The sequence below is a fragment of the Panulirus ornatus genome, chromosome 9, assembly GCF_036320965.1.
Source record: "Panulirus ornatus isolate Po-2019 chromosome 9, ASM3632096v1, whole genome shotgun sequence".
In the NCBI taxonomy this organism is placed as follows: Eukaryota; Metazoa; Arthropoda; class Malacostraca; order Decapoda; family Palinuridae; genus Panulirus; species Panulirus ornatus.
The window spans coordinates 54,867,049-54,892,548 of record NC_092232.1 but is presented as its reverse complement, the minus strand read 5'-3'; the positions used below and the strand labels follow the sequence as shown (position 1 = coordinate 54,892,548).

General features: G+C 45.6%; 4 protein-coding genes and 3 non-coding genes across 7 annotated transcripts; all 7 read right to left on the bottom strand.

Moving 5' to 3' along the window:
- Positions 1-1,563: 1,563 nt before the first annotated feature.
- Positions 1,564-5,223, bottom strand: LOC139750133 (cuticle protein AMP1A-like). The gene is made up of 3 exons (XM_071664468.1): positions 5,101-5,223; positions 3,824-4,029; positions 1,564-3,173 (listed from the first exon to the last, which is right to left on the bottom strand). Exons 1-3 carry the CDS (start codon positions 5,206-5,208, stop codon positions 3,047-3,049), a joined length of 441 nt encoding a protein of 146 aa, XP_071520569.1. The 5' UTR covers positions 5,209-5,223; the 3' UTR covers positions 1,564-3,046.
- A 3,666-nt stretch (positions 5,224-8,889) lies between these two features.
- Positions 8,890-8,961, bottom strand: TRNAW-CCA (transfer RNA tryptophan (anticodon CCA)). Its single transcript has one exon. It is a non-coding gene; the product is annotated as a tRNA-Trp (tRNA).
- Positions 8,962-11,991: 3,030 nt separating this feature from the next.
- TRNAW-CCA (transfer RNA tryptophan (anticodon CCA)) lies at positions 11,992-12,063 on the bottom strand. Its single transcript has one exon. It is a non-coding gene; the product is annotated as a tRNA-Trp (tRNA).
- A 1,608-nt stretch (positions 12,064-13,671) lies between these two features.
- TRNAW-CCA (transfer RNA tryptophan (anticodon CCA)) lies at positions 13,672-13,743 on the bottom strand. The gene has a single exon. It is a non-coding gene; the product is annotated as a tRNA-Trp (tRNA).
- A 215-nt stretch (positions 13,744-13,958) lies between these two features.
- LOC139750132 (endocuticle structural glycoprotein SgAbd-8-like) lies at positions 13,959-16,344 on the bottom strand. The gene is made up of 3 exons (XM_071664467.1): positions 16,221-16,344; positions 14,675-14,877; positions 13,959-14,394 (listed from the first exon to the last, which is right to left on the bottom strand). The coding sequence occupies exons 1-3, from the start codon at positions 16,242-16,244 to the stop codon at positions 14,271-14,273; spliced, it is 351 nt and encodes a 116-aa protein (XP_071520568.1). The 5' UTR covers positions 16,245-16,344; the 3' UTR covers positions 13,959-14,270.
- A 2,319-nt stretch (positions 16,345-18,663) lies between these two features.
- On the bottom strand, positions 18,664-20,878 carry LOC139750131 (endocuticle structural glycoprotein SgAbd-5-like). Its single transcript, XM_071664466.1, has 3 exons — positions 20,759-20,878; positions 20,331-20,536; positions 18,664-19,696 (listed from the first exon to the last, which is right to left on the bottom strand). Exons 1-3 carry the CDS (start codon positions 20,780-20,782, stop codon positions 19,567-19,569), a joined length of 360 nt encoding a protein of 119 aa, XP_071520567.1. The 5' UTR covers positions 20,783-20,878; the 3' UTR covers positions 18,664-19,566.
- Positions 20,879-21,973: 1,095 nt separating this feature from the next.
- LOC139750130 (endocuticle structural glycoprotein SgAbd-2-like) lies at positions 21,974-25,500 on the bottom strand. The gene is made up of 3 exons (XM_071664465.1): positions 25,381-25,500; positions 24,143-24,330; positions 21,974-23,446 (listed from the first exon to the last, which is right to left on the bottom strand). Exons 1-3 carry the CDS (start codon positions 25,402-25,404, stop codon positions 23,323-23,325), a joined length of 336 nt encoding a protein of 111 aa, XP_071520566.1. The 5' UTR covers positions 25,405-25,500; the 3' UTR covers positions 21,974-23,322.

Sequence of the window (25,500 nt, the reverse complement as noted above, 5' to 3'; positions counted from 1 at the left end):
CCCTCAACCCTACTGAACCTAATAACATTGCTCCTATTCACATTTACTCTCGGATTTCTTCTTTCACACACTTTACCTAACTCAGTCACCAGCTTCTGCAGTTTCTCACCCGAATCAGCCACCAGCGCTGTATCATCAGCGAACAACAACTGACTCACTTCCTAAGCCCTCTCTTCCATAACAGACTGCATACTTGCCCCTCTCTCTGAAACTCTTGCATTCACCTTCCAAACAACCCAATTCATAAACAAATTAAACAGCCATGGAGACATCACGCACCCCTGCCGCAAACCGACATTCCCTGGGAACCAGCCACTTTCCTCTCTTCCTACTCGTACACATGCCTCACATCCTCGATAAAAGCTTTTCACTACTTCTAACAACTTACCTCGCACACTGTATATTCTTAATACCTTCCACAATCATCTCTGTCAACTCTATCATATGCCTTCTCCAGATCCATAAATGCTACAGACAAATCCATTTGTTTTTCTAGGTATTTCTCACATACATTCTTCAAAGCAAACACCTGATCCACACATCCTCTACCACTTCTGAAACCACACTGCTCTTCCCCAATCTGATGCTCTGTACATGCCTTTACCCTCTCAATCAATATCCTCCCATATAATTTCCTAGGAATACTCAACAAACTTATACCTCTGTAAATTGAACACTCACCTTTATTCCCTTTGCATTTGTACAATGGCACTATGCATGCATTCCGCTAATTCTCAGGCACTTCACTATGAACAATACATACATTGAATATCCTCACCAACAATTCAACAACATTGTCACTCCCTTATTTTTAATAAATTCCACTGCGTGATATATATATATATATATATATATATATATATATATATATATATATATATATATATATATATACATATATATATATATATATATATATATATATATATATATATATTCTTTTCTTCTTTCAAACTATTCGCCATTTCCCGCATTAGCGAGGTAGCGTTAAGAACAGAGGACTGGGCCTTTGAGGGAATACCCTCACCTGGCCCAATTCTCTGTTCCTTCTTTTGGAAAATTAAAAAAAAACGAGAGGGGAGGATTTCCAGCCCCCCGCTCCCTCCCCTTTTAGTCGCCTTCTACGACACGCAGGGAATACGTGGGAAGTATTCTTTCTCCCCTATCCCCAGGGAATATATATATATATATATATATATATATATATATATATATATACAACTGTCACATATTACACCTAGTAAACCTTAAGGGAGAAATCATAATTTTATATATGCACGTAAGGGGTCAAAAGTATAGTGTTCTCACGACATTAAGATAACACATCTCGTCTCTTTACCTCAATTTTAAATCCTCTCTGACTCCCGACCAGGTCCTGCAACGCCTCACAGAGGGAGCCTCCTGCAGGAAACTGTCTTATCCTTCATTCATTGTTTGATTATTGAAACTTTTGATAATGGTATACATATAATGGTATACATATAATGGTATACATATAATGGTATACATATAATGGTATACATATAATGGTATACATATAATGGTATACATATAATGGTATACATATAATGGTATACATATAATGGTATACATATCCAGTGTCTATGGATACATTCATGTGATGGACATAAGCGTCATGACCAAGTTGGTAATCTTGTTAAAGATGTATGTCTGCTCCTAAGCACCCTACACCTGCTCTTCAAATACAGCGGCTGGTTCGGATGCACCTCTCTCTCTTGATGATGTGTGTGTGTGTGTGAGAGAGAGAGAGAGAGAGAGAGAGAGAGAGAGAGAGAGAGAGAGAGAGAGAGAGCCTGCGCGTCGTGATAAATTCTTCGTAGATTAAGCGCAACAAGTCAGCTGGGCATCAGTTGAGGGTTTGCTTGTGTCGTTCCTACCACAACACAGACCTCGAGGAGCATCTCGTTCTCAAGGTTGTAGCAGATACTGCAGCCTGAGGTCACGCCAAGGCTAACCTATCGTCTCTGATGACGTAACGAGGTCATCCTTGGGTGTGTGGGGGTTCAACGTAGACTAACAAGTTAGATGGTAGACGAGGATGTGTTTGCTCTCTGTATCACTAGCTGTACCACGATGTACGACACCGTTCGTTTCATCTTCCTCCTCTTCGTAGGAACAAACGACAATCACAGTTCCTCTTTAGATCATCAATAGTTTGACGATGATGTAAGTCGTCACTGGCATCATTAGGTCACTAACTGCCGACCTGATAATGACTATCACACAAGGTCTGTCAAGACAGGAAAGTAAACCTGAGCATGTATGTATTTCTTTTATTCACTGATATTACGATACTGACAAACTTAACATGGCGAAGCTCTGCCTGCTGCCGCTACAACGTACCCTGACTCAACCTGGGAGTTGCTATAGGGGAACATCTGCTGGCCCGACCCAAGTGGGTTTTGGGACATCTCTGCTCGCCTGGCCCAGGTGGGGACCTTCTGTGGCCCGGGCCGCCCAGCGTCAGCAAGGAGCAAACACCAGAACACGACATGGAAGCAGTGCGACATATGGTAACAAGACACGGTAACATTGGCCCACTGCTTGACCCGACTAGCGGGTAGATGGGGTGAAGACTAGACTACGGTGCCGCAGGAACACATGAAGTCGTCATCACACAGTAGTGAAGACTGCTTTATCGGGGAGGCTGGTGACCCACGCATTATCTGGGTTGGTGAGCTGAATTTTAGGGCTCCTATCACAGCTTAGCGAGACCTTATATGGATAATGAGGTGTCTTGAGAACAGTGTTTGACAGGATGGTGGTGTAACGAGACGTTGTATGACAGGATAGTGGATCTGCGGGACTTTGGATGACGGATGGCTTTACAGGAGGGTGTGTGACAGATGTGTGGCTCCCCAGGTGGTACTGTATGACGACTAGGTAGTTGTATGAAACGCTGGATGGCTGGTGAACTACTCTACAGCACAGTGGGTGGCTCTATGAGAAGGTATACGACAGGTGAGTGGCTCCACTGTAAGTGTGAGGTGGGTGGAGAGGACGACAACAGAGGCAACAGGTGGAATTAATACCGCTGCGTCCTGGAGTACGGGAGTTTCGGGGCGACGGGGAGGACGGCCCCCTGGGGCTGGTAGCCCCCCTTGTTGGCCACGAAGGTGATCTCGACGGGGAGACCCTCGGGCGAGGTGTATCTGTGGACAGATGGTGAGTGAGACACCTCGGCAACATGCCACAGTGGGTGAGGGAGGACCTTACACACACACACACACACACACACACACACATACACGCACACACACATACACGGACACACACATACACACATACACACACGCACACGCACACACACATACACGCACACACACACATACACACATACATACACACACACACACACACACACACACGCACACACACACACACACACGGGCAAGCGCCAGCAAATATCTTCACACAGATTAACATACAAATTATGATTAACATACAAATTAAGATTAACATACAAATCAAGAATATTAACGGCCATAGCAAGAAACTTGGTAGGAGAAATGCGAAGAAATTACTTTTATAGTAGTGGTCGAGGACGATTGAAACAGAGTACTGGAGGTGGGTATGTGGTCAGCATACGGGAGTTTAAAAAGCTGTATGACAGTCGAGAGACGTGGGAGGGAGCGTAGAACTCCCTCACGTTTCACTGCAAAATATTACTCGTGGAGTTAACGCGCGCCTTTGAGTATGGCATACTGGAGTGACTGTTGATTGTCAGGCAGAGAGAGAGAGAGAGAGAGAGAGAGAGAGAGAGAGAGTAGACTGATAGTGTTCAAGACTACGCCATTCTTACCTCCAGCCACCCTCAGCGTTCTGACCGTAGGCCTGTTTGCCCGCCTCGTTCCTGTAGATGCCGTTGCCGGTGCTGTAGGCGAAGGTGTAGGCACCGAGGCCGTCCTGGTCGCGCTCATCCTTCAAGATAGGTATAACTGGGGCGCCGTAGCGGGACGAAGGAACGCCCTCGCTTCCCTTCGCCAGCAGCACCACAGCGGCCGCCACCTGCAACAACTTAAGGATATCAGGAACCCCCTCTGTAGGACGGACCTCATGTGAGGATGACCTCCACCTGTAGGACGGACCTCATGTGAGGATGACCTCCACCTGTAGGACGGACCTCATGTGAGGATGACCTCCACCTGTAGGACCAACGCCACATACAGATGACCCTATCTGTATAGCTGACCTAATATAAGTGTGACCCCACCATCAGGACACATACAAAATCATTATAATTGATCTAATTTCTTGTTTTTCTCTTGGATCAAAGCCAGAATCTTGAGATATGTGACAACAAAACGAATGATATATCTTTGGTCATTTCCTCCTGATTTGATTGATCTCAGATCTCTTGTGTGCTTCATGGAAAATGGCGTATGAAGTACGCCTCAGCTGTGGAAGATCATAAAGATCTTTCTCTTTCTGTCCTTTTCCCGGTAATGGTGGATTACGAGTACTCTCACTCCCCACAACAAAGAGGCGATCGTAATGTCCACCAGTCCACAGCAAGCGGCTTCATAGCCACGCTCTCGCTGCACTGTCCCTCCGCAGGAAGTAGTAGAAGGTTTGGTCGAAATCGTTCTAATAGTTTTTGGAAAAGTGTAGAAGATGGGCGAGACCCAGATGGGTGTGCAAGGCCTCATTCCTCCAGTAGACGGGAGAGAATGTAAGCAGACCCAGAGACCAGGGCGTCTCTGGGCCATGCCAGCGCCGTCTCCCTTCACTAAGTCAAGGTTTTTCTCTCTAAACTGTTGAAGGAAACTTGAGCGAGACAGTTCAAGGCTGGGAAATGGTACAAGCGGGTCCTGAGACGTCGGGACCTACCCACAACATAGTGAGGGAGTTATCTTAATCACATCCAAGACTTGTGTGGACATGATGTGACTGACCCGAAAGACGCCTCAGCGATGGGTACAGTCTTTTGGTACAAATCTGATACTCATGGAGTCAACAAGAAGTGTAGTAGGTTGACTTTCAGAGGCTCATCAGCTCAAGTTTCACTCAGGACCTGAAAAAGAATACGGACGGTGTGATGCACGAGCGAACCCAGATCGACAGAAGTAATCAACTCACAGCTACGAACTCAATGAATCTCATGTTGTCAGTTGGTGAACAGTGGAAGTGCTTTTGCTCCTGTGTGTCCTGGTGTCGGTGGTGGAAGATGTGAAGTGATACAGTCATCACCGGGGAGGCCGGTATATATACATCAGGTGAAAGGAAGTCGACAAGAGCCACAAGATGTGGAGAGCTTGGGGGAGACGGTCTCCCACACGCCATCACCCACGGCCACACCTCTCCACTTGTAATCAAAACTATCATGACTCCCTCTCGATGCTCCAGTTACACTTACCGATAAAAAAGATCATTTAGACGCTTTAGTTGCTCTTTGATTGCGACAGATCAGCGGCCCTCCTTCGGGCCACCAGGGTTGAGCGGCGGCGGTGTGTGAAGGGAAGGTGGTGGTTACTGCAGGAAGTGAGGGTGGCAAGGGGCGGTAACTTCTTCCCACTCCACATTACATAACTCACCCCACCTCCCCGGCTGCTGCTGCCGCCGTCGCGCCTGACACTCACACCTTCCATAGGTCTCGTTACGTCACCTCCGCCAAAGTCCACTGCATCCGTTTACGTCAGTCCCTAAGGAGGAAGGGGCCACCCTGCACCTGTCTTAGCGAGGCTCACACCCCAGTGGTAACCAGAGTGTACGTTGGTCAAGGTGTTCAAGACGATGGTGCGTTAGGTCGACTTAAGCTTAAGAGTTAAGCCTTGGAATTCAGTCGTGCTCAAATAATAAAGTAATAGTCAAGGGAATGTCCTCTTCAGGTCCAGCGTTCGTCTTCCTCCTCCTCAAGCCGTAGGCTACTTCTAGAGGACGCGTCACCTTGTAGGTCGCCTACCTTGTGGGTACTCTCCCTGCAGTCATGGTCTGATAGATCTTTGCTGGCTATGTGTCCTTTTCCCGTGTGTGTATGTAGTTACTTGTTTCTGTAGTACAGGGAAGGAGTTCTATACTCGTGGTGGCCCCTTCTATACGTGAATGTGACTTAAGTCTGCCCTTATACATGCTTCGAAGTGTAAACAATATCTTGCTTTGAGGAAATAGCTGCAAACGCCACCCACACACACAAACACACACACACACACACACACACACACACACACACACATATATATATATATATATATATATATATATATATATATATATATATATATATACATATATTATTTTCATACATTCGCCATTTCCCGCATCAGCGAGGTAGCGTTAAGAACAGAGGACTGAGCCGAAGAGGGAAAATCCTCACTGGTGCGCTTCTCTGTTTCTTCCCAGGTGTGAATATTTTCTGATCAACAGAAGTCGTTTTCTGAAGGTATTTTAGTGGACACCTGCTGAGGATGGCCGGGTTGTGTGGCCCTCCTTGCGGGACCTCACGCACGGCACCAGCGCCTCAAAGTCTTCAGGAAGCGGGAAAATCCCAACAAAAGTCTGCTGGAATAAGACGCTCAGTTATCGTCTATAAATGAAACTGTTTCTGGACCGAGTAACCAATTACTGGCCTTAAGGATTTTGGTATTATCTACGTCATATCCTCGTGATGTGGATGCCAGTCACTCTGCTCCGTCTGCCTTGCAACGTGTTAGCATACATCACGTCCTGCCCGAGGGCTAACCCCGGCCACTACAAACCTAACGCGGGAAAGGTTTTACCATCAGTCGTCAAGCGCTTTCCTCCGAGCGTCGGGCAGATGTGAGGCGACCTCTCAGTAGGCCCGCTGGTCATCCAGCAACGATGTGCCTCTTCATCCAGGAAGTGCTGGGTTAATCTATATATATATATATATATATATATATATATATATATATATATATATATATATATATCAAGAGGCGACGCGAGGACGTTGTTGGTATACAAGTGTTTGTGGCTTTTTTGAATTTCCAAAAGAAGGAACAGCGAAGGGGGCCAGGTGAGGATATTCCCTCAAAGGCCTAGTCCTCTGTTCTTAACGATACCTCGCTAGTGCGGGAAATGGCGAATAGTATGAAAGAAAAGATATTTTTTTTTTTTTTTTTTTTTTTTTTTATACTTTGTCGCTGTCTCCCGCGTTTGCGAGGTAGCGCGAGGAAACAGACGAAAGAAATGGCCCAACCCCCATACACACGTACATACACACGTCCACACACGCAAATATACATACCTACACAGCTTTCCATGGTTTACCCCAGACGCTTCACATGCCTTGATTCAATCCACTGACAGCACGTCAACCCCTGTATACCACATCGCTCCAATTCACTCTATTCCTTGCCCTTCTTTCACCCTCCTGCATGTTCAGGCCCCGATCACACAAAATCTTTTTCACTCCATCTTTCCACCTCCAATTTGGTCTCCCTCTTCTCCTCGTTCCCTCCACCTCCGACACATATATCCTCTTGGTCAATCTTTCCTCACTCATTCTCTCCATGTGCCCAAACCATTTCAAAACACCCTCTTCTGCTCTCTCAACCACGCTCTTTTTATTTCCACACATCTCTCTTACCCTTACGTTACTTACTCGATCAAACCACCTCACACCACACATTGTCCTCAAACATCTCATTTCCAGCACATCCATCCTCCTGCGCACAACTCTATCCATAGCCCACGCCTCGCAACCATACAACATTGTTGGAACCACTATTCCTTCAAACATACCCATTTTTGCTTTCCGAGATAATGTTCTCGACTTCCACACATTTTTCAAGGCTCCCAAAATTTTCGCCCCCTCCCCCACCCTATGATCCACTTCCGCTTCCATGGTTCCATCCGCTGACAGATCCACTCCCAGATATCTAAAACACTTCACTTCCTCCAGTTTTTCTCCATTCAAACTCACCTCCCAATTGACTTGACCCTCAACCCTACTGTACCTAATAACCTTGCTCTTATTCACATTTACTCTTAACTTTCTTCTTCCACACACTTTACCAAACTCAGTCACCAGCTTCTGCAGTTTCTCACATGAATCAGCCACCAGCTGATATATATATATATATATATATCCGCGTCGTACAAGCCGACTAAAAGGGGAGGGAGCGGGGGGGGGGGGGGCTAGAAATCCTCCCCTCTCAATTCTTTATATTTTCCAAAAGAAGGAACAGAGAAAGGGGCCAAGTGAGGATATTCTCTCTAAGGCTCAGTCCTCTGTTCTTAACGCTACCTCGTTAACGCGAGAAATAGCGAATATATATGAAATATATATATGTATATATATATATATATATATATATATATATATATATATATATATATATATATATATATGATAATGATAACAAAAATGATAAAAAATCTTACTCCATGGACTCGTGTACATTTTACTGTTATCGTCCATTTCCAACCATCCCGTACCCTGCCCCACCTCTTCATCCCCTCATCTGACCATCCAAAACAAAACAATCAGATACATGTGCACTGTACTGTCGCTGTTGGCGGGACCTGTGAGGCAAGACAAAGCCAGTCACTGAACCAGATCACCGTCGAGGCACAGTGCCAGATAACCTACGTTATTGGCACTGTGCCTCACGCCAAGGCTTCACTGGTGCATTGTACCGGCCGCCTGCGTGGTGGGCATTGTGTTGGTGTGGTGTGTCACCCACACCAAGCATGACCAGTGCGCAGGTGACGGAGCTGATGAAGGTCTCACACTGATAATATAAGGTATATCGGATATTTACATTTGCTGACGTAAAGTTCTTCATACTCAGGTACTCCAGACGATAAGAGAGTCCAGGCGACACATGAGAATCATGACCACGTCCTCGCGCAGAACCTTCCTCCTGCACCCTCTTCCTGCAGGTAACAAGAGATAAACAACTTTGACCCCGGAGTGACTCGAACACCCAGCCTTCTGATCTGGAGTCAGACGCGCTACCATTGCGCCACAGGGCCGATGTTGTGAGAGAGACTGGTGTGGCTTCTGTTGCCGCAGGTGTGACGCTGAGGGAAATGTTTGCTGTGGCACAACAAATGTTGAGATTCACTTATCATTGAACTGACTGTGTGACACAAGCATGAGTATGTACTAATGGTGTGACATAGATCAGAGTGTGTGGTCATATGAATACGTTCTTTGAGGCCCCTGATCTCTCACAACTTACCGAACAACAATATACAGAAACAGACAAAACAGATGCTACTCATAAAAAGTATCCACAGACAAGTCCTCCACAGATAAGGCACACACACACACACACACACACACACACAAGAGATGGTCGCCATGAGTGTAGAACTCCCTACTCCGGAACCGTAAAATAATTCACACAACTTGACACAGTCTCAGCCAAGGAAAATGTCACCTGCTGTAGTCCCCTAATGTTACACAGACAGACGCGTCTGTAGCCAGGTCAGCAGACTTGGCACAGACGTGTATAAAAGAATACATAGACCATGACGTTAGAGATCCTCGACACAGGCTACTCTCTCACAATGACACAAGAAGTGTTGAGTGTTGCTACCATCGGTTACCGCTTCGTTACCTTCACTACGTGCCAGTCATCGGTTATCTATATATCTATTTCACTTTTATTGATATGATAAGTGTATACCTTGCGCCGCTGGTCTGAGGAAGCAACGAGAAGCGGGGAATCAATGTTTTGAATCGCTGCTTCGAATTCATGACACGCTTCCTACTGGTCATGAATAAGTTGATAAATGATTAAGTAAATGAATAAATGGACAGAAATATGAATATCTTAACTATGTACGCCCGTGTGTGTGTGTGTGTGTGTGTGTGTGTGTGTGTGTGTGTGTGTGTGTGTGTGCGATAGAATAGAATATTTCCTTTAAAATGAAAAAAAAAAAAATGGTTAATGAAGCAGAAAGTCTCATTTCATACAATTGTGTTCGGACGCCTCCGCCCCAGGACCTCGTCTGGGGAACTCCAGCCCCACACCCACTCAGCTGGGGAAGTTTCTGGCCTGCTGGGGAAGCCTTCCACTGCGTTAAAAAGTACGGCAACAGACGGAGCGACAATCCCGGGTGGATGAGACGCACACACAACACCGAGCAGGCTCATAAGGCGTCCACTGACGGGAAATGTATTGGAGAAACAACACGATTTTGATGATGAATTTAAATGATTTCGTATAACGATGTGACGTAATGACAACCTGGTCTGTAGTTCACTGGGCAACAAACAGATGAGTCAACTGATGTAAAGACTGGTGACCCGGGAGTGACGCAAACATCCAGCCTTCTAATTTGGGGTCAGAGGCGTTACCATTGCGCCAAAGAGCAGTTGGGACATATTGTGGAATGACGTTATAAAACCAAGGCGACGTACGTGTGGACATCCGCCACTTGTGACGTAACATACGCGCGTAGGGATATAACCACTAGTTTCGTTACGATGCCATAAGGGATTCGAGGTGTTTAATGGGCGTCACACAAACGCCAAGTGACGGTCCGGAACCGTGTGACGTAACTTGCATGTGTCGGAGGCGGAGGACAGACGCCAGTTGACACTTGGGGTCCACTCATATGTGACGTAACCTTTGGTGTTGTGGTGGTTACTGTCGTGTATGAAATGATAAACACACACACACACACACACACACACATGAATGAGATACAGGAATACGTTCTGAAGTGACATTATCCCTAACGTGTGGGCAGAGACCTGCCTTATGAGAATAGTTCAGTACATCAACTGTTACTGGCAAACATGAGAGTTGCATTTACGATCATGGATGATGGAACACTGAGCGAGCGGCTCACACACTAGAAAATGCTTCCCAGATTTGGTCACTGCACCTAAAGAAAACAAAAAAACAAAAACGAAGAGCTCATAGAGAAGGTCCAGAGGGGGAGCAACGATGATGGTACCAGAGGTGACAGAGATGAGCTACAAGGAAAGGTGAGAGACCTTTAAATCTGGCCACCTTAGAAGAGAGGAGAGAGTGAGGAGTGAAAAGACCACAACAATGAACTATGACGAAATTGAATATTTCATTGAAAGATGTACAGATAGAGCGAGCAACTAGACGACCATGAACTTAAGCAAGACAACTGTTACGTAAGATGTGAGGGAATACTGACGTAACGTAACACTGGTGGAGAGAACAGAAAAGTATGAAGACGTGGGTCATGCGGAGAACTTAGTCAAATGTGAAAAGTTTTATGATGGTCGAGAATGGTCAAAAAATGGGATCCCACGACTATAAAACTCCCTTTTCATACAGCACAAATAGATACTTACTATATATATATATATATATATATATATATATATATATATATAGGTGTTACCGGACCCTGCCTGCTTGAGATTCCTTGAGGTTACAACGAGTGTCAGGTCACGTTTGTTGTAACTAAGTAGTCACGTCAGAGAAATCTTCTCATCTTCCATCAAAGTCTGACATTTGATCATATCTCTGCTCTGGAAGGATGCCGGGCTTTGTATATGTCCACACTGGAATCAGACATGTATGAACTGGTATGCTGCCATTAAGCTAGAAACCTTCTATATTTCACGTGAGTCGTGGAAATATATTTCGTATAGAAATCTTTCCAACTCCCTCGTGATGCTCCGGCTGTGTGGGGTCGGGAAGTGGCCCTCCCGTTGGCACTGGGCCAGACAGGCTGGCTCTCTGCTTCCCGAGGTCAGTGCCGGTGTCTGGACACTACCACCCTCCCCTGCAACCCACGTCAATAGCTGTATCTCTCAGAGCCCCGCACACACACACACACACACACACTCACACACACGCATACTCGACCTTCTCTTATCACTGCAAAATATGAGGGAAGCGACGACGTGTGCCGAGAACACTCACAACAACCCTTACGAACACCTCACACGTCCTCATAACATCTACAGTGAGGAATATCTTTAGACGAAAAATACACAACCTTGTACATCACAGGCGGGAACATAACTCATTGTTGTTGTTCGTGTGAACCAGATGCAAATAATAATGACCCCGGAGTGACTCGAACACCCAGCCTTCTGATCTGGAGTCAGACGCGCTACCATTGCGCCACAGGGCCGGTAGAGGAAGCTGAAGCGTTACAGGTACCAGCTCAACCCAGGGAAGTGCGCTACCCCCAGCGGTCACACCTCCCTCCCCTGGATGGCAACCACGGGGCGGAGTGGCAGGCCCCTGCCAGCTGGTGTTTTGCCATTAGGTTAGGATTAGAATGAGGATAGATAGATAGATAGATATATGAGTAGATAGATAGATAGATAGATAGATAGACAGAGAGAGAGAGAGAGAGAGAGAGAGAGAGAGAGAGTGTGTGTGTGTGTGTGTGTGGCACGTACGTACCACATGTCATACCCGGTGGCAGGTCGTCCTCCAACCTGGACTCTTGGGAACCGGTTATGAAGTTGTTCTCCTCCACGATGGTGGGTCGCCCTCTACCTCTGGGTCAGGCAAGATGTCAGGCGGGCGTATTCAAACTATGGGTTTCAGTAGCAATATGATGCACTCTTACATTCTACCCCTGAACTACATTATGCCCTAATACACACACACACACACACACACTTCTACATATACAGTATATATATATATATATATTCTTTTTCATTACTACAAGATCTGTTTCTAAGACAGAGTCCTAGTATTGTCAACTACGTCTTTCAGACATTCCAGCAGCGCAAGGCTGCGCTTCTTCCAGTAGCAGGGAAATACTGACTTTGCTCCTAGTGGTTCAGCCTCGCCAAAGACACCTTTTCCCTCGAGGCGTAACCCCAGGTGATGGTGTGGGTGATACACGCGGGAATGTGTTTGCTGACTGTTGGGTACAGGATGATGTCTGTTTGAGGTGGAGACTTCACGGCTTCTTGAATTTTTAGGGTTTTTACGGATGTTAACTGGAGGGAGAAGGTTTTATGGGGTTGAGAAATTTGCGATGGTGTGTTGGAGAGTTAGTGGGAAGCTTTGTAACTTGGAGACATTCAAGGAAATAAAAGAAAAAATGGAGGGTAGTGGACACTCTACCTCCGCTGTCAAGTCTCGGAAGCTTCGCTCCCTGAGTCCAAGTACAGCTTGAGCTTCAGGTCCTCTTGGCAGCTCTTCTTAAGGGTTTCAGGACAGGAGCTTGTGGCAGGTCCAGTACCACACACACACACACACACACACACAACACACACACACATATAGCCACACACGCCAATAATTCTCTCGGCCTCAAACCCAAGAAGTACTTCCTGACGTGTCGTATGTGCTGATAAAAGCATATAGAAATACGTACACTGTGCCACACACATCCCCCAACGAGCAGATAAGTAACACTGGGGGACATCATAACACAGTTTGCCGCTTCAGAAGCTGGTGAAATGATGTCATCGCTCCTTCAGCGCAGCTCTAATGACAAGTGATTACCTCGTCAGCTTCTAAGATTAGGATAACAATCAAGTACGTGTTAATTCCTCTGCCATACACGATTGTAGCATTCACCAATGAAAGAGGAAGAACACTTAGGTCATGATGTGTTTACGTTATGAAGACGGATATATATATATATATATATATATATATATATATATATATATATATATATGTTTATATTATTGCTTCTCAGTTCCCTTGGTTTTTGGACAGGGCTGGCAAAGATGAGGGAACCTACCCAGCCAGTGTTAAAGACAAGCTATGACCCCGGAGTGACTCGAACACCCAGCCTTCTGATCTGGAGTCAGACGCGCTACCATTGCGCCACAGGGCCGACTGATGAATTATAACGAGCGACTCGCGGTGGTAGTAAATCTAAATCCAGATAGATGAGACATGGAGAACATCCTCTGGTACCTGAACACCATCCACCACAGTCGGATGTTCTCTCTGACGCATGAGCACGCACCATGTACAGTCGCGTCTGTTTTAGTTTTTGCTGTTTTCGTTTTTTTGGTTCTAAAGTCAAGGGTATGTAAAACAGTAGGGTCGTATGGTGAGCGTGGAGGGTCGTATGGTGAGTGTGGAGGGTCGTATGGTGAGTGTGGAGGATCGTATGGTGAGTGTGTGGGGTCGTATGGTGAGTGTGGAGGGTCGTATGGTGAGTGTGGAGATCGTGTGGTTAACGTGGAAGACTCTATGGGGAATATGGAACATTATAAACCTCTCCCCAGACAAGGGAGGTAGAGGGTGGAAGTGTAAGGTATGATGAAGTTCATGTTCTGATCCGGGCAGGTACTGGAGGGCGGCACCACTGGTGGTGTGAGGGGATGTGTAGACGTGTTGACATGTGGAAGCCATCTAATGTCCAGTGCGAGTGTAGGGGAGGGGCGGAGGCACGGGGAGCACCTCCCCCTGGGGCTGGTAGCCATCATGGTTGGCCACGAAGGTTATCTGGACTGGCTCACCATACATGGACGAGTACCTGCAAATGAAGGAACGTCGTCAGAAGACAGGGGAAATGTAAATCATTTTTTTCCTGCCTTAAATTTACAGGAAGATTAACCATAAAGGCTAACGGGAGCTTGTGTAGTGTGGTACATGATGTGTGGGTTGTGACACAAGCTGGTTCCTGGGGCTGGAGTGTGGTATATCATCGTTTCTGTGGGAACACATGATAGATCGTTGCTTGTTTGATACTGTCTCCGACGTAGTATGTACAGGGTACTCACCTCCACCCTGCAGTGGACACATAATGTACTCACTTCCAGCCGCCCTGGGACACTTGGCCGTATTCTTGGCTACCGGACTCCTCCCTGGTGACGCCGTCTCCAGTCTGGTACTGGAAGGAGTACTCGCCGTCGGAGTTCTGCGTCCGGTCGTCCTTCAAGATGGGCACGACGGGCTTAGGGCCGTAGCCATTACTGGCCGCCACCACAGCAGCACCAGCAGCCAACGCAAGCAGGACCTGGAGAATTATGGCTGGTAGGAAGGGCAACTCCAGTCTGGTAATCTCACATGTTGAACACTGGTGTAAACCTGCGCGTTCTCGACGGAACTTTCTCTCTCTCTCTCTCTCTCTCTCTCTCTCTCTCTCTCTCTCTCTCTCTCTCTCTCTCTCTCTCTCTCTCTTTTCCGTCCATAACCACATCTCCAAGTCGTAAGCTAGCTACTTTCGTAATTTCCATTCGTAGATGTCCTACAAACGAATAACATATTTTGACGACCAGGCTTTTCTCACCTAACTCCCTATTATCATCTCCTAGCATTTATTGATTATCTTTCCCTTTTCCCAGACAACCTGGTCGTGGGCCACTCAGGCCTCCTGTTGTCTGTCTGTCTCATGTATACTCATGTTAAGCGGAAATCTTCCTCTTCCTCTATTGTCACATTATCTGTTAATACTGACTGGATCACATTTATGGCGGAACACAACAGAGGTTTACACTTGCCTCCGTCCCACTAATCTGGTTCATATGTGTCACGCCCAAGTCTGGTTCATATATACCCTTACGTTGTTGGTCTGGTCACCAGATTTCATTCTAGAATTCTCCCCCAAAATGTGTCTTCCTCTCTTAATCAAAGATTAGCCAGATCTTTACAATGTAGGTAACACTAGAGATAATGAGGCATATTTAAAGTCGCATGTTCTCTCTAATTTGAGGTTCATCTTATGAGTTGTAATGATATTCCCAGTGAAAGTAGGACTAACCAGAAGATATTGATTTCTTATTACATTAGCAGAAACTAATCTTCGTTAAGTGTAGAAAATCAGATGTGGTTGGCTGGACTTGATACTAAGTATTGTGAAGTATCTTGTTATTTGTGGTGTCGAAGCCAAAGAAGTTGATTCAGAATGCTGAGGTCTGCAAACTATCAAGAGCAGTGATAAGAAATCTGTTACACAGTGAATATTGATATCTCTGCACTGTTACTAGTGAACAGAACATCAGTGAACATTCTATCACTGAGTAAACGACGACAGAACATGAGTTACAATACCTGGATGGCCGGACCATCTCCCTGTAACTCACTCATGTCTGTTGTTCACCGACCCTGTTTGTTCGCAGGCTGTTGTGCAATCAAGCTCCGCCGCCATATGTGAATGTAACGTGTAAGTAGATAATAGATGTATTAAATATCTGTTACGTCGTCATCAAAATTGGTCACCAATAGTTAAGGAGTTCTCATTGCAGGAATGAAGTCATAACATCGAGTGCTGTTAGCTGGTACATGTCGGATGTGATTACTGGAACCTTTGGACTACTACTAGCTAGAACTGCTTGATAGACTGAACCATTGTCCACTTACAGTGCAGCAGGAGATCCGGGACATGATGATGATGATGATGTATGCCTGAGAGACGCAGATCCGTACTGACGGTGGAGTCAGCAGGCCTCTCTTATATACCGCCGCTACACCAGACTCGGACAAATTATACTCGGTGCCAGATGGTGTATTACTGACTTAATGATTAGTCTGTTTACATTTCCCGGATTAGAATCTTTTAAATAACGTATTTGCGTAGAACCGCAAGTTGAAGAGGCGCAACGACGTGGTTTTGTCTGTCCAATATGAGCATGTAATTAACAGCTGTCACTCAGAGAGGCTTCGAACCGACTAACATGTGGTTCGAAGCTTCAGATCCCCTGGATCACAACACTATCCCAAAAATGAGCCTTCTTCATATGTTCTCTTGTTCTCTCGTCCATCCTCTTATCTCCTGGTGTATACTCTTGTCTCTTATTGCGTCCTGATGTCCCATACTGTATCCCCAAGTCCCCTGGCATGTCCTATCTGCCATGTTCTCCTCTCTCCTCGCGTGTCCTCTCATCTTCTTGTGTGTCGTCTGTTTCTGCTCCTTCCTGTGTCCTCTGATGTGTTTCACTGCCTCCCACCCAGTCCTGTGCTACTCTCCTGTGTGTACTCTGAGCCACTCTTGTTTTCTCTTGCCTGAGAAGTGAGCCTTGTTGTTTTCTAGGCTGTACTCTTGTTTCTAAATGGCCTCTCGCATGTACTCTTGTTTTCTAAATGGATTCTCGTATGTGCTCTTGTTTTCTAAATGGACTCTCGTATGTGCTCTTGTTTTCTAATGAGTTCTTTTGTCTGTTAGTATGTCATTTTTTCTGATAGTGTGTCTTATTGCACCTCAAAACGTTCTTCTGTTCTTTATCGTATTCTTCATTCATTGATATGTTCTTCTTCTGATAGTGTGTCTTATTGCACCTCAAAACCTTCTTCTGTTCTTTATCGTATTCTTCATTCATTGATATGTTCTTCTTCTGTGTTATTTGGTTTTCTAGCGTCTCCTGTTGTCTAATGTGTACTATTGTTTTCCAGTGTTCAGTACTCTGCTATGAACCATATGAAAATAATAATAATAGTAATAATAGTGATGATAATAATGATGATAATACTAATAGTAATGATATTGATGATAAACGGTTTATTGATTTCAGGCAGCCATAGAGCTGTAAGGCATTACAGAACTTGGAGGGAATTATAGTAATTAGTTAACCAAATATTATTAACTTGGGCTGGACACTGCTGCAGTTTGGTTCAGCACATGGGTGAGGTAAATACATCTACACAGTGAAAGTGGCAGATAGACAGGAAGTCTTACAGAGTAGATACGATGGTTTAGACATAAGCAATGATCAGGTGAACATGAAGTGATCATTAGCTACACGTTGACTGAGTTACGGTCATGTAGCAGTCGACGGTGCACATAACTATGAGAGTATGATGGTAGCTGCTCACTTGCTGAGCCATGTATGGTCTTGCTGCCCATGTTGAGAGAGGGAGGTGTGGAGGCAGTCTTACGTCTGTGTGTACCAGTGTTGGCGGTCCGTGAATTTTGTGTTGCTAATGTGTCTTTTGTGTTTCGATGTGTCTCTTGCGTCCCCTAGTGTGCTTTCTGCGTCCTTAGTATGTCCTTTGTGTTCCTTGTTTGTCTTCTGTGTTTCAAGTGTGCATCTTGTATTCCTAGTATGTCTCTTGTGTTCATAATGCGTCTTTTGTGGTCCTACGGCGTCTATTGTGTTCCAGGTATATCTATTGTGTCCCTATTTTCTTTCTGTGCTTTTGAAATGTCTTTTGTGTTCTTAGTGTTTCTCTTGTGTTCGTAGTGTGTCTGTTTTTCTTGTGTGTCTTTTGATTCCCTAATATGCTTTTTGTGTTCCTAGTGTGTCGTCTTGTGTGTTCTGTTCTCCGTTATGAATATTACTGATCAGTAATGTGTTGTCTTGTTCTCTAGTGTTTCTCTGTCTGGTCCCTGGTGAGTTCTGTCTCCCACAGTGTTCCACTGATCTCTATCGTGTTCTATAGTGTTCCAGTGTTTCTTTTACTCTGTTGTGGTCTTTAGTTTGACAGATGGTCACTGCTCACGAGTGATACCTAGTGTTGTCCAGTGTTTCCCAACCTCCTGTAATATGTCCCTTACCCTCTCCTCTCGCATGGCTTCTTGTCTCTATAATATAATACGTCACATTGTTAGCTTTAACAAGATTTGGGGAATATGATGACTCAAAATAAGAGGTGCTACAGAAGAAGGTTAATGTCTAGCTGTGTCCCCTTGCCATGTTAGACTTAACATAGTTGTAAACTTTGGGCAGGAGACTTCCATGTTGAGGTCTTCCTCAAGGTAAGTCCTTACAAAGATGATCTTGTAGTTGTTAGAATAAACAGAGACAATGTGGTATTCTGACACTTTCCCATCATGAGCAAGTATTGTTACATACACAATTAGTTTATTTTAACAGTATTTTATTTCCAGTTCCAATAACAAAAACAGCAAAGAAACGTAACTTTACGAACATTTTATATTTGTAGCAATTAACATCTTGAATCAGGTAAGAAAGAAGAGAAATATGAAAGACAAGAGGAAATCATCTCCCAGTGAACCATAATGTTACGTGTCCTGATGAAGATATTGTAAACTGTGAACAACAATAACAAATGACATCTGAACTCCGCATCAAATAATATGATCGGACACAAAATGTAATCCGATCCCCCGGTAGTAGGGTCTGTCATATTCACATGAATACGGAAGGTATTCTAATGGTATTAATCATTGATCACATTCACGATTCTTGTAATGATTTTTGATCCATGGGTGGTGAGGCTAGGTTGGGTTTCGATCCCAGAGGCAACTGGAAATGGGAAAGAAGGAAAAGAGAGAGAAACACTTGAAAAAAAAGCCTTTCCAGAGAATATATTGTGGTGACCAAATAGTATCTCTTTCTGGGTTCCCAGTTGCCCAGTGTTGCACACGGTGCCTTGTACTATATCAACCTATCGAGCCTGTCTATGAGTGGGAGGAACTGACCTCAATAGACTTCAAGAAACAAGATGATGACCAAACCTGAGTAAACAGTGGGAAGAAGGCTCGTGGTATAGACCATCTGGACAGTGATGAGGGATATGTAACTGGGCAGAAATGACTGATCGTAACGTATTCCAAGTGTCTGTTACGAGACGTGTGTGTGTGTGTGTGTGTGTGTGTGTGTGGAGAAGGTAACCCTAAACATAAATGCGAACATGCTAGACAAAATGATTGATTCGGAAGGTGTTCACATCTAGCTGTTCTTGACAATAACAAGCTGTTCCATGGGAAACTGTTCCAGGTCGGCTGAGTGGGTCATACACTGGTGCATCAGTTGTACCCCTGTGAGGGCTGGAAGGGGAGGGCCGGGGCCACGGGGAGCACATCCCCCTGTGGCTTGTACCCCTCGTGGTCAGCCACGAAGGTTATGTCCACAGCCTCACCCTCAGGGGACGTGTACCTGTAAGCAACACCAGCCAACATTACATGAATATTAAGGTAAGTACCTGGTGGAACGTGTAACACTGTACCCACCTCCAGCCTGCAGTGTACACATAATGTACTCACCTCCAGCCTGCAGTGTACACATAATGTACTCACCTCCAGCCTGCAGTGTACACATAATGTACTCACCTCCAGCCTGCAGTGTACACATAATGTACTCACCTCCAGCCTGCAGTGTGCACATAATGTACTCACCTCCAGCCTGCAGTGTGCACATAATGTACTCACCTCCAGCCTGCAGTGTACACATAATGTACTCACCTCCAGCCTGCAGTGTGCACATAATGTACTCACCTCCAGCCTGCAGTGTACACATAATGTACTCACCTCCAGCCTGCAGTGTACACATAATGTACTCACCTCCAGCCTGCAGTGTACACATAATGTACTCACCTCCAGCCTGCAGTGTACACATAATGTACCCACCTCCAGCCTGCAGTGTACACATAATGTACTCACCTCCAGCCTGCAGTGTACACATAATGTACTCCCTCCAGACTGCAGTGTACACATAATGTACTCACCTCCAGCCTACAGTGTACACATAATGTACTCACCTCCAGACTGCAGTGTACACATAATGTACTCACCTCCAGCCGCCCTGGGCCACCTGACCGTCCCTCTGGCTGCCGGACTCGTGTCGTGCGACGCCGTCGCTGGTCTCGTACTGGAAGGAGTATTCGCCGTGGTCGTTCTGCGTCCTCTCGTCCCTCACGATGCTGGCCGTGTTGGCGGATTGACCACCGTAAGTGCGGCGTGTGTTGGAGGCGACTGCGGCGGCCACAGCGACCAATACCTGACCAACGGATAGATGAGAGGTTGAAATATACAAGAAAATATAATTTTCTCAATTGAAAGGAAAATGTTGCGTTAGGTTAAAGTTTTCTGTTGATTTAGTGTCTAGATGGAGATCATATCGAAACTGTGTGATGATGTTTGCTTATCTATGACCAAGGTACTGAGAGAGGAGAGTTGTGCTGCATCTCCTCCCTCAGGAGAGGTCTTGTGTATGACTCACGAGGAAGCAGAGGCGAGCGTCCATGATGGCTGTGTGAGGGCAGGAGAAGGTGTGTTGCTGAACCACCTCTCCGTCCGCTCTATATACCTGGTCCGATCCTTGCGTGTCAGGCTTGCTCGTGTCATCGTCTCCAGCAGGTGGGTAATGACTGGGTTTTTGTCTGAAGCAGAGAAATGTTTCATCGCTTTCCCAAGGACTGGTGTAACCTGTGGGGATGTCTCCTTCACGACATGACCTGGAGGACGCTGGGGTGCCTGAACCTCCTGCTGTATGACTTTCATCAATGGAAATAATGAGCAGGAGGAAGAGGAAGACGAGAAGAGGGCGCACTTTAGACTTTGAGACTTAGGGTAAGCAAGGGCAGGAGGACGACGCAGGGCTGGGCGATGTGAGTGAAGGTGTCTAGTGACCTCTTTAGGGTCACACAGGACACTGTGGGGCCAGGAGAAGGGAGGGACACTGGGGTATGCCAACCCGAAACAAAAGAAAGGAACAGGACTGACCTCTTGGAATGTACGTAGATATATCATACGTGGAAGGGAGGTAGCCCTGTTTGTTTCACACAGACATTTACCTACAGGTCTCACGGCTAAACAGTTGCTCCTGAAGTATATATATTCACTCGTTACCAGAAGCTCTTTCACGTGTAATGTTCATACAAATATCAAACACTGTAACACAGCCATGGAAATGCGGTTGGTGTGATGTGATGGAACTTGTGGTCAAGTCATTAGAGTGTTTACGTCTTGATAAGGCTGTATATAACAAGAAGTAGGATGATTCTTATAGGGTTAGTAATCAGGAAAATATATTGAACACTTACAAAGACATTGATTAATATGTGGTGCTATACAGTAGTAGAAAAGGTTTATTGTGTTGCAAAGATGACGTTAGACGCACATACCGTTTGAGAGATACAACGAAGGAACCATCTGTTGAAGATATACCCTGTTCCATGATCTGTTGAAGATGTAACTTAAGGGGACTGGGCAAGGCTCGTACGTAAATCATCAGAGGTGAGCTCGGTCAATGATAACGCGATAAAAGATTATTTCGTTTACGAGAGATAAGTCGATAATGTTTCACTGCCCCAGGTATGATAAGGCTTGTCTGCTTCCTGGTGTGAAATGCGCTAACCAAGCTATAGTTTGCCCTAGTCTTTGACGACCAGGAGATTCATTACATGAAAAGGAAGAACAAAATACGTAACTGTTTCAAAGTCTTTAATTGTCCCTTCCTCGTACAGTTGTGTAACGCTTTACTTCCAGTTTGTTTCCAACATGAACACTTCTCCTTTCATGGCTGGAGGCAGGAAAACATTTACAGTTACACACACTGTTACTTCACACCAGTAACAATGTTACACAGAGTAACAGATACTCTGAACTGTCAGGATGATGTGTCATGTATGAACATAATCATTTTCACAGACAAGGATGATAACAAACGGTGATAAATGTATACCCTAAATACAGCTTATATAGTGGAGATTAAAGTGCATACGCCTCACACACTAAACCAGTACCAACCTTAAACCGAAATACTTAAATTCTAAAGGAACTCAGGCGTTTGGAGAGGATTAGGGGCCGCATTGTTAGAGGATTAAAATGAAGTTGGAACAAAATGAAATATGAAAGAAATTTCGAAGGGGAACGAATTTAGTTACAAGAGATGTATACATGATCATATGACGATCTTTTTGACTCTCGCTTGGTATAGAAAAAAGAAAGTATTCCAAGTCTTTAGTTATCTTTTTAAAACAAAAGTGTGAACAAACGTAGGTCAAATACTATACTTCTGCCTTCAAGACATACAGTGTATTTGTTGTTGGGCCTGATGCCAAGTAGCCATTGGTAGAGATGACTGAATGTGGTGAAAATACAGTTAGTATGACAAACTGCTCAGTTACACTTTACATGACATGCTTTGACAGTTAGTTAGTTACCACGAAAGCATTTGCATTACGTTGAAAAGCAAAGTCTTATAAGGGATCTGTATGGATAATTTCACTCAGCACAATATGTGCCATTAGTTCTTGTAGTCTTCGACCGGAGTAATATAGGGTCTTTAGTGTGTTTTACTGTCTGAATGAAGCTCCAGTGAATAGATCTGAGACAACCCAAATCTCCACTGTGAATAGACACAATAAGCAGGTAAGAGGACATCATCAGGTGTTCTTCGAGGCAGACGATACGTTCCGTGCGTGGCTCACGTTATGCTAGTGCCAGCTGGGTTCCCCCCGTCAAGCACAACCCCAGGCAATGCACGTCCACTGGTGACAGGGAGTGTCGTCAGGACACGACGGTGTACGAGATCTCCGACGTGATCTCAACAAGATCTTCAGGGAATATCGTAGGATGTAACGAGTCTTGAGGATTCGTCCAAATAGAAGAATAAAAGAACATTTGGACTAAATTAGAGAGGGAATTTGCCTCGTAGAACGTTTGCAGAAGACCTCTTGGGAGTGGGACGTTTGTGGCAGAGGAGACCAAGGAGAGATGTGGCTGATGACGCCTACAGTGGTGGTCAGAGAGGCAAGGGCTGGAGGTACACGGTCTTGGGCTCTAGTGACCGGAGCGCTGGTAGGGTAAGGGCGGAGCGACGGGGATGACTGCTCCCTGGGGGCGGTATCCGCCGTGATCAGCCACGAAGGTGATCTCTACTGGATGACCTCCGGGAGACTTGTACCTACCGAGGAGACGCATGGGTTATAACGCACTGCGTCGTGATAAGTCATGGGTATGGTAGGAGGCAACAAGGAAAATCTTGATCAATCATCAGGTATTTGTATTGTAAGTACCTGTCTGCACTGTACGGGGAGGGAGTTCTATACTGGTGGAGTCCTCATCTCTTGAGCATTCTCTATCATCGTATAACTGTTTAAACATCAGTTTGCTGTTCTCATTTGCTACGCTCTCTATCAGTCTATTCCATTCATCCATCACTCTTACTATGAACGTACTTTTTCACATTATCATTTCTAGTCAAGTCTCTTCCTTGATATCATGTCATGACCTCTGCTTTCTCTGGCCCAATACATCTTTCGAAGAGCCGGTCACCGTCTACGTCAGAAATCTGGTTTAAAAACGTTAAAGCTTATGATCAGTTCGTCCCTCACTCTTTCCTCTTCCATGACGGGCAAATCTAAGGCTTCCAGTCTTTCTATGTAACTCAATACTCTCAATTATCGTCCCATCTGTGTGTGTGTGTGTGTGTGTGTGTGTGTGTGTGTGTGTGTGTGTGTGCGTGTGTATATGGTCATTTGCACTACCCAAGCCTACCTACTTCCAGCCTGTAGTGTACATATAATGTACTCACTTCCAACCTACAGTGTACATATAATGTACTCACCTCCAGCCTGTAGTGTACACGTGATGTACTCACCTCCAGCCACCCTGGGAGACCTGCCCGTCCTTCTGGCTACCGGACTCCTCCCTGGTGACGCTGTCTCCAGTCTGGTACCGGAGGGAGTACTCGCCGTAGGAGTTCTGCGTCCGGTCGTCCTTGAGGATTGGCACCTGCTTAGCGTAAGCGTCCTCGGCCTCTGTGACTGCCACGACGCCAGCCAGGATCTAAGGAAGGGATCACCAAGTCTATTGTATTCACAATTATCTATCGATATCTAAACTATTTACCGCTATACCCCAGGAATGGAACCCGGACCATCGACGTGGCAGTCAGGTAGCCTAACCCCAGGTCACAGGGAGCATCTCCGCCGCAGCCACTGGCTGATTCCCGGACCTCGGTGATGCGTCACGCATTCTTTACGAGGTGGAAATACTGACGAGGGAGGTAAGGTTTTTGATCGACTCTCATGTAACGTACACATGATACCTGATGTAAACTATCTACCGCTATACGCGGCTGAGAATCGAACCCCGGACTATCTGTGTGGCAGCCAGGGCGCCTGACCTCTCAGGAAACGGTCAGGTTGACATCAGATACCATGTGAAGATGACATGGTTGAGGTATATACGCATCACCTCTGTGTCTTGAGAGTCAATCAACGAGCCTTACCTTCCTTGTGAGCGGCGGCACCATCACCTTGTAACAGGAAGAACAGAACTCTAGAAAGCTTTTGACACTGTACCACAACAGACTCTGAGAAGCTTACAATGGAAGGTTGAGGCCTACAAATTTTGCTCGACCTGGAAGAGAGGAGAGAGAAGTGTGACCTGATCACAGCCTTCAAGTTTCTAAATCAGTTGAAAGACGTCGACAGTAAAAAGTTATTCGCAAAGAATAATGACGGCGTAACCAGAGGACGTGGTAGGTGGGCTTTGCACGAAGCTTATTAGCAAGGAAGTGGAGGTACTGACTCAGTGGACGGGTGGAGGATAGTTGGTACTGACTCAGTGGACAGGTGGAAGATAGTTGGTACTGACTCAGTGGACGGGTGGAGGATAGTTGGTACTGACTCAATGGACAGGTGGAGGATAGTTGGAATAGACTAAGAGGCGAAATATGTTTGAAAAAGTGACTTGATGGTAAAGGAAGTTCAGAATGTGGGGATCCACGAGCGTAGGGCTCTCTCTACTCATTATAAGATTAGGTAATTAGATACACAGAGAGACAAGCAGGCAGACTACGTAGCAACAACACACTGTAGCTAAGACACTTACAACGAGGCAGACAAGGGTATTCATGTCTACGTTGAGTGTTGTGTTGAGAGCCGTGAGGAAGACTGATGGCGGGTGTCGAGGCCCACCTTGCTATATACCAGATCCATGGATCACCCGTCG

Excerpts from the sequence above, each read along its gene's own strand:
- LOC139750133 (XM_071664468.1), bottom strand. The coding sequence starts at position 5,208 with ATGACTGTATCACTTCACATCTTCCACCACCGACACCAGGACACACAG. Across the intron at positions 4,030-5,100 it reads GATTCATTGAGTTCGTAGCT|GTGGCGGCCGCTGTGGTGCT; the intron begins GTGAGTTGATTA and ends AAGTTGTTGCAG. Across the intron at positions 3,174-3,823 it reads AACGCTGAGGGTGGCTGGAG|ATACACCTCGCCCGAGGGTC; the intron begins GTAAGAATGGCG and ends ATCTGTCCACAG.
- LOC139750132 (XM_071664467.1), bottom strand. The coding sequence starts at position 16,244 with ATGTCCCGGATCTCCTGCTGCACT. Across the intron at positions 14,878-16,220 it reads CCCGGATCTCCTGCTGCACT|GTCCTGCTTGCGTTGGCTGC; the intron begins GTAAGTGGACAA and ends ATAATTCTCCAG. Across the intron at positions 14,395-14,674 it reads GTGTCCCAGGGCGGCTGGAA|GTACTCGTCCATGTATGGTG; the intron begins GTGAGTACATTA and ends CTTCATTTGCAG.
- LOC139750131 (XM_071664466.1), bottom strand. The coding sequence starts at position 20,782 with ATGGACGCTCGCCTCTGCTTCCTC. Across the intron at positions 20,537-20,758 it reads ACGCTCGCCTCTGCTTCCTC|GTATTGGTCGCTGTGGCCGC; the intron begins GTGAGTCATACA and ends TCCGTTGGTCAG. Across the intron at positions 19,697-20,330 it reads GTGGCCCAGGGCGGCTGGAG|GTACACGTCCCCTGAGGGTG; the intron begins GTGAGTACATTA and ends TGTTGCTTACAG.
- LOC139750130 (XM_071664465.1), bottom strand. The coding sequence starts at position 25,404 with ATGAATACCCTTGTCTGCCTCGTT. Across the intron at positions 24,331-25,380 it reads ATACCCTTGTCTGCCTCGTT|ATCCTGGCTGGCGTCGTGGC; the intron begins GTAAGTGTCTTA and ends TCCCTTCCTTAG. Across the intron at positions 23,447-24,142 it reads GTCTCCCAGGGTGGCTGGAG|GTACAAGTCTCCCGGAGGTC; the intron begins GTGAGTACATCA and ends TCTCCTCGGTAG.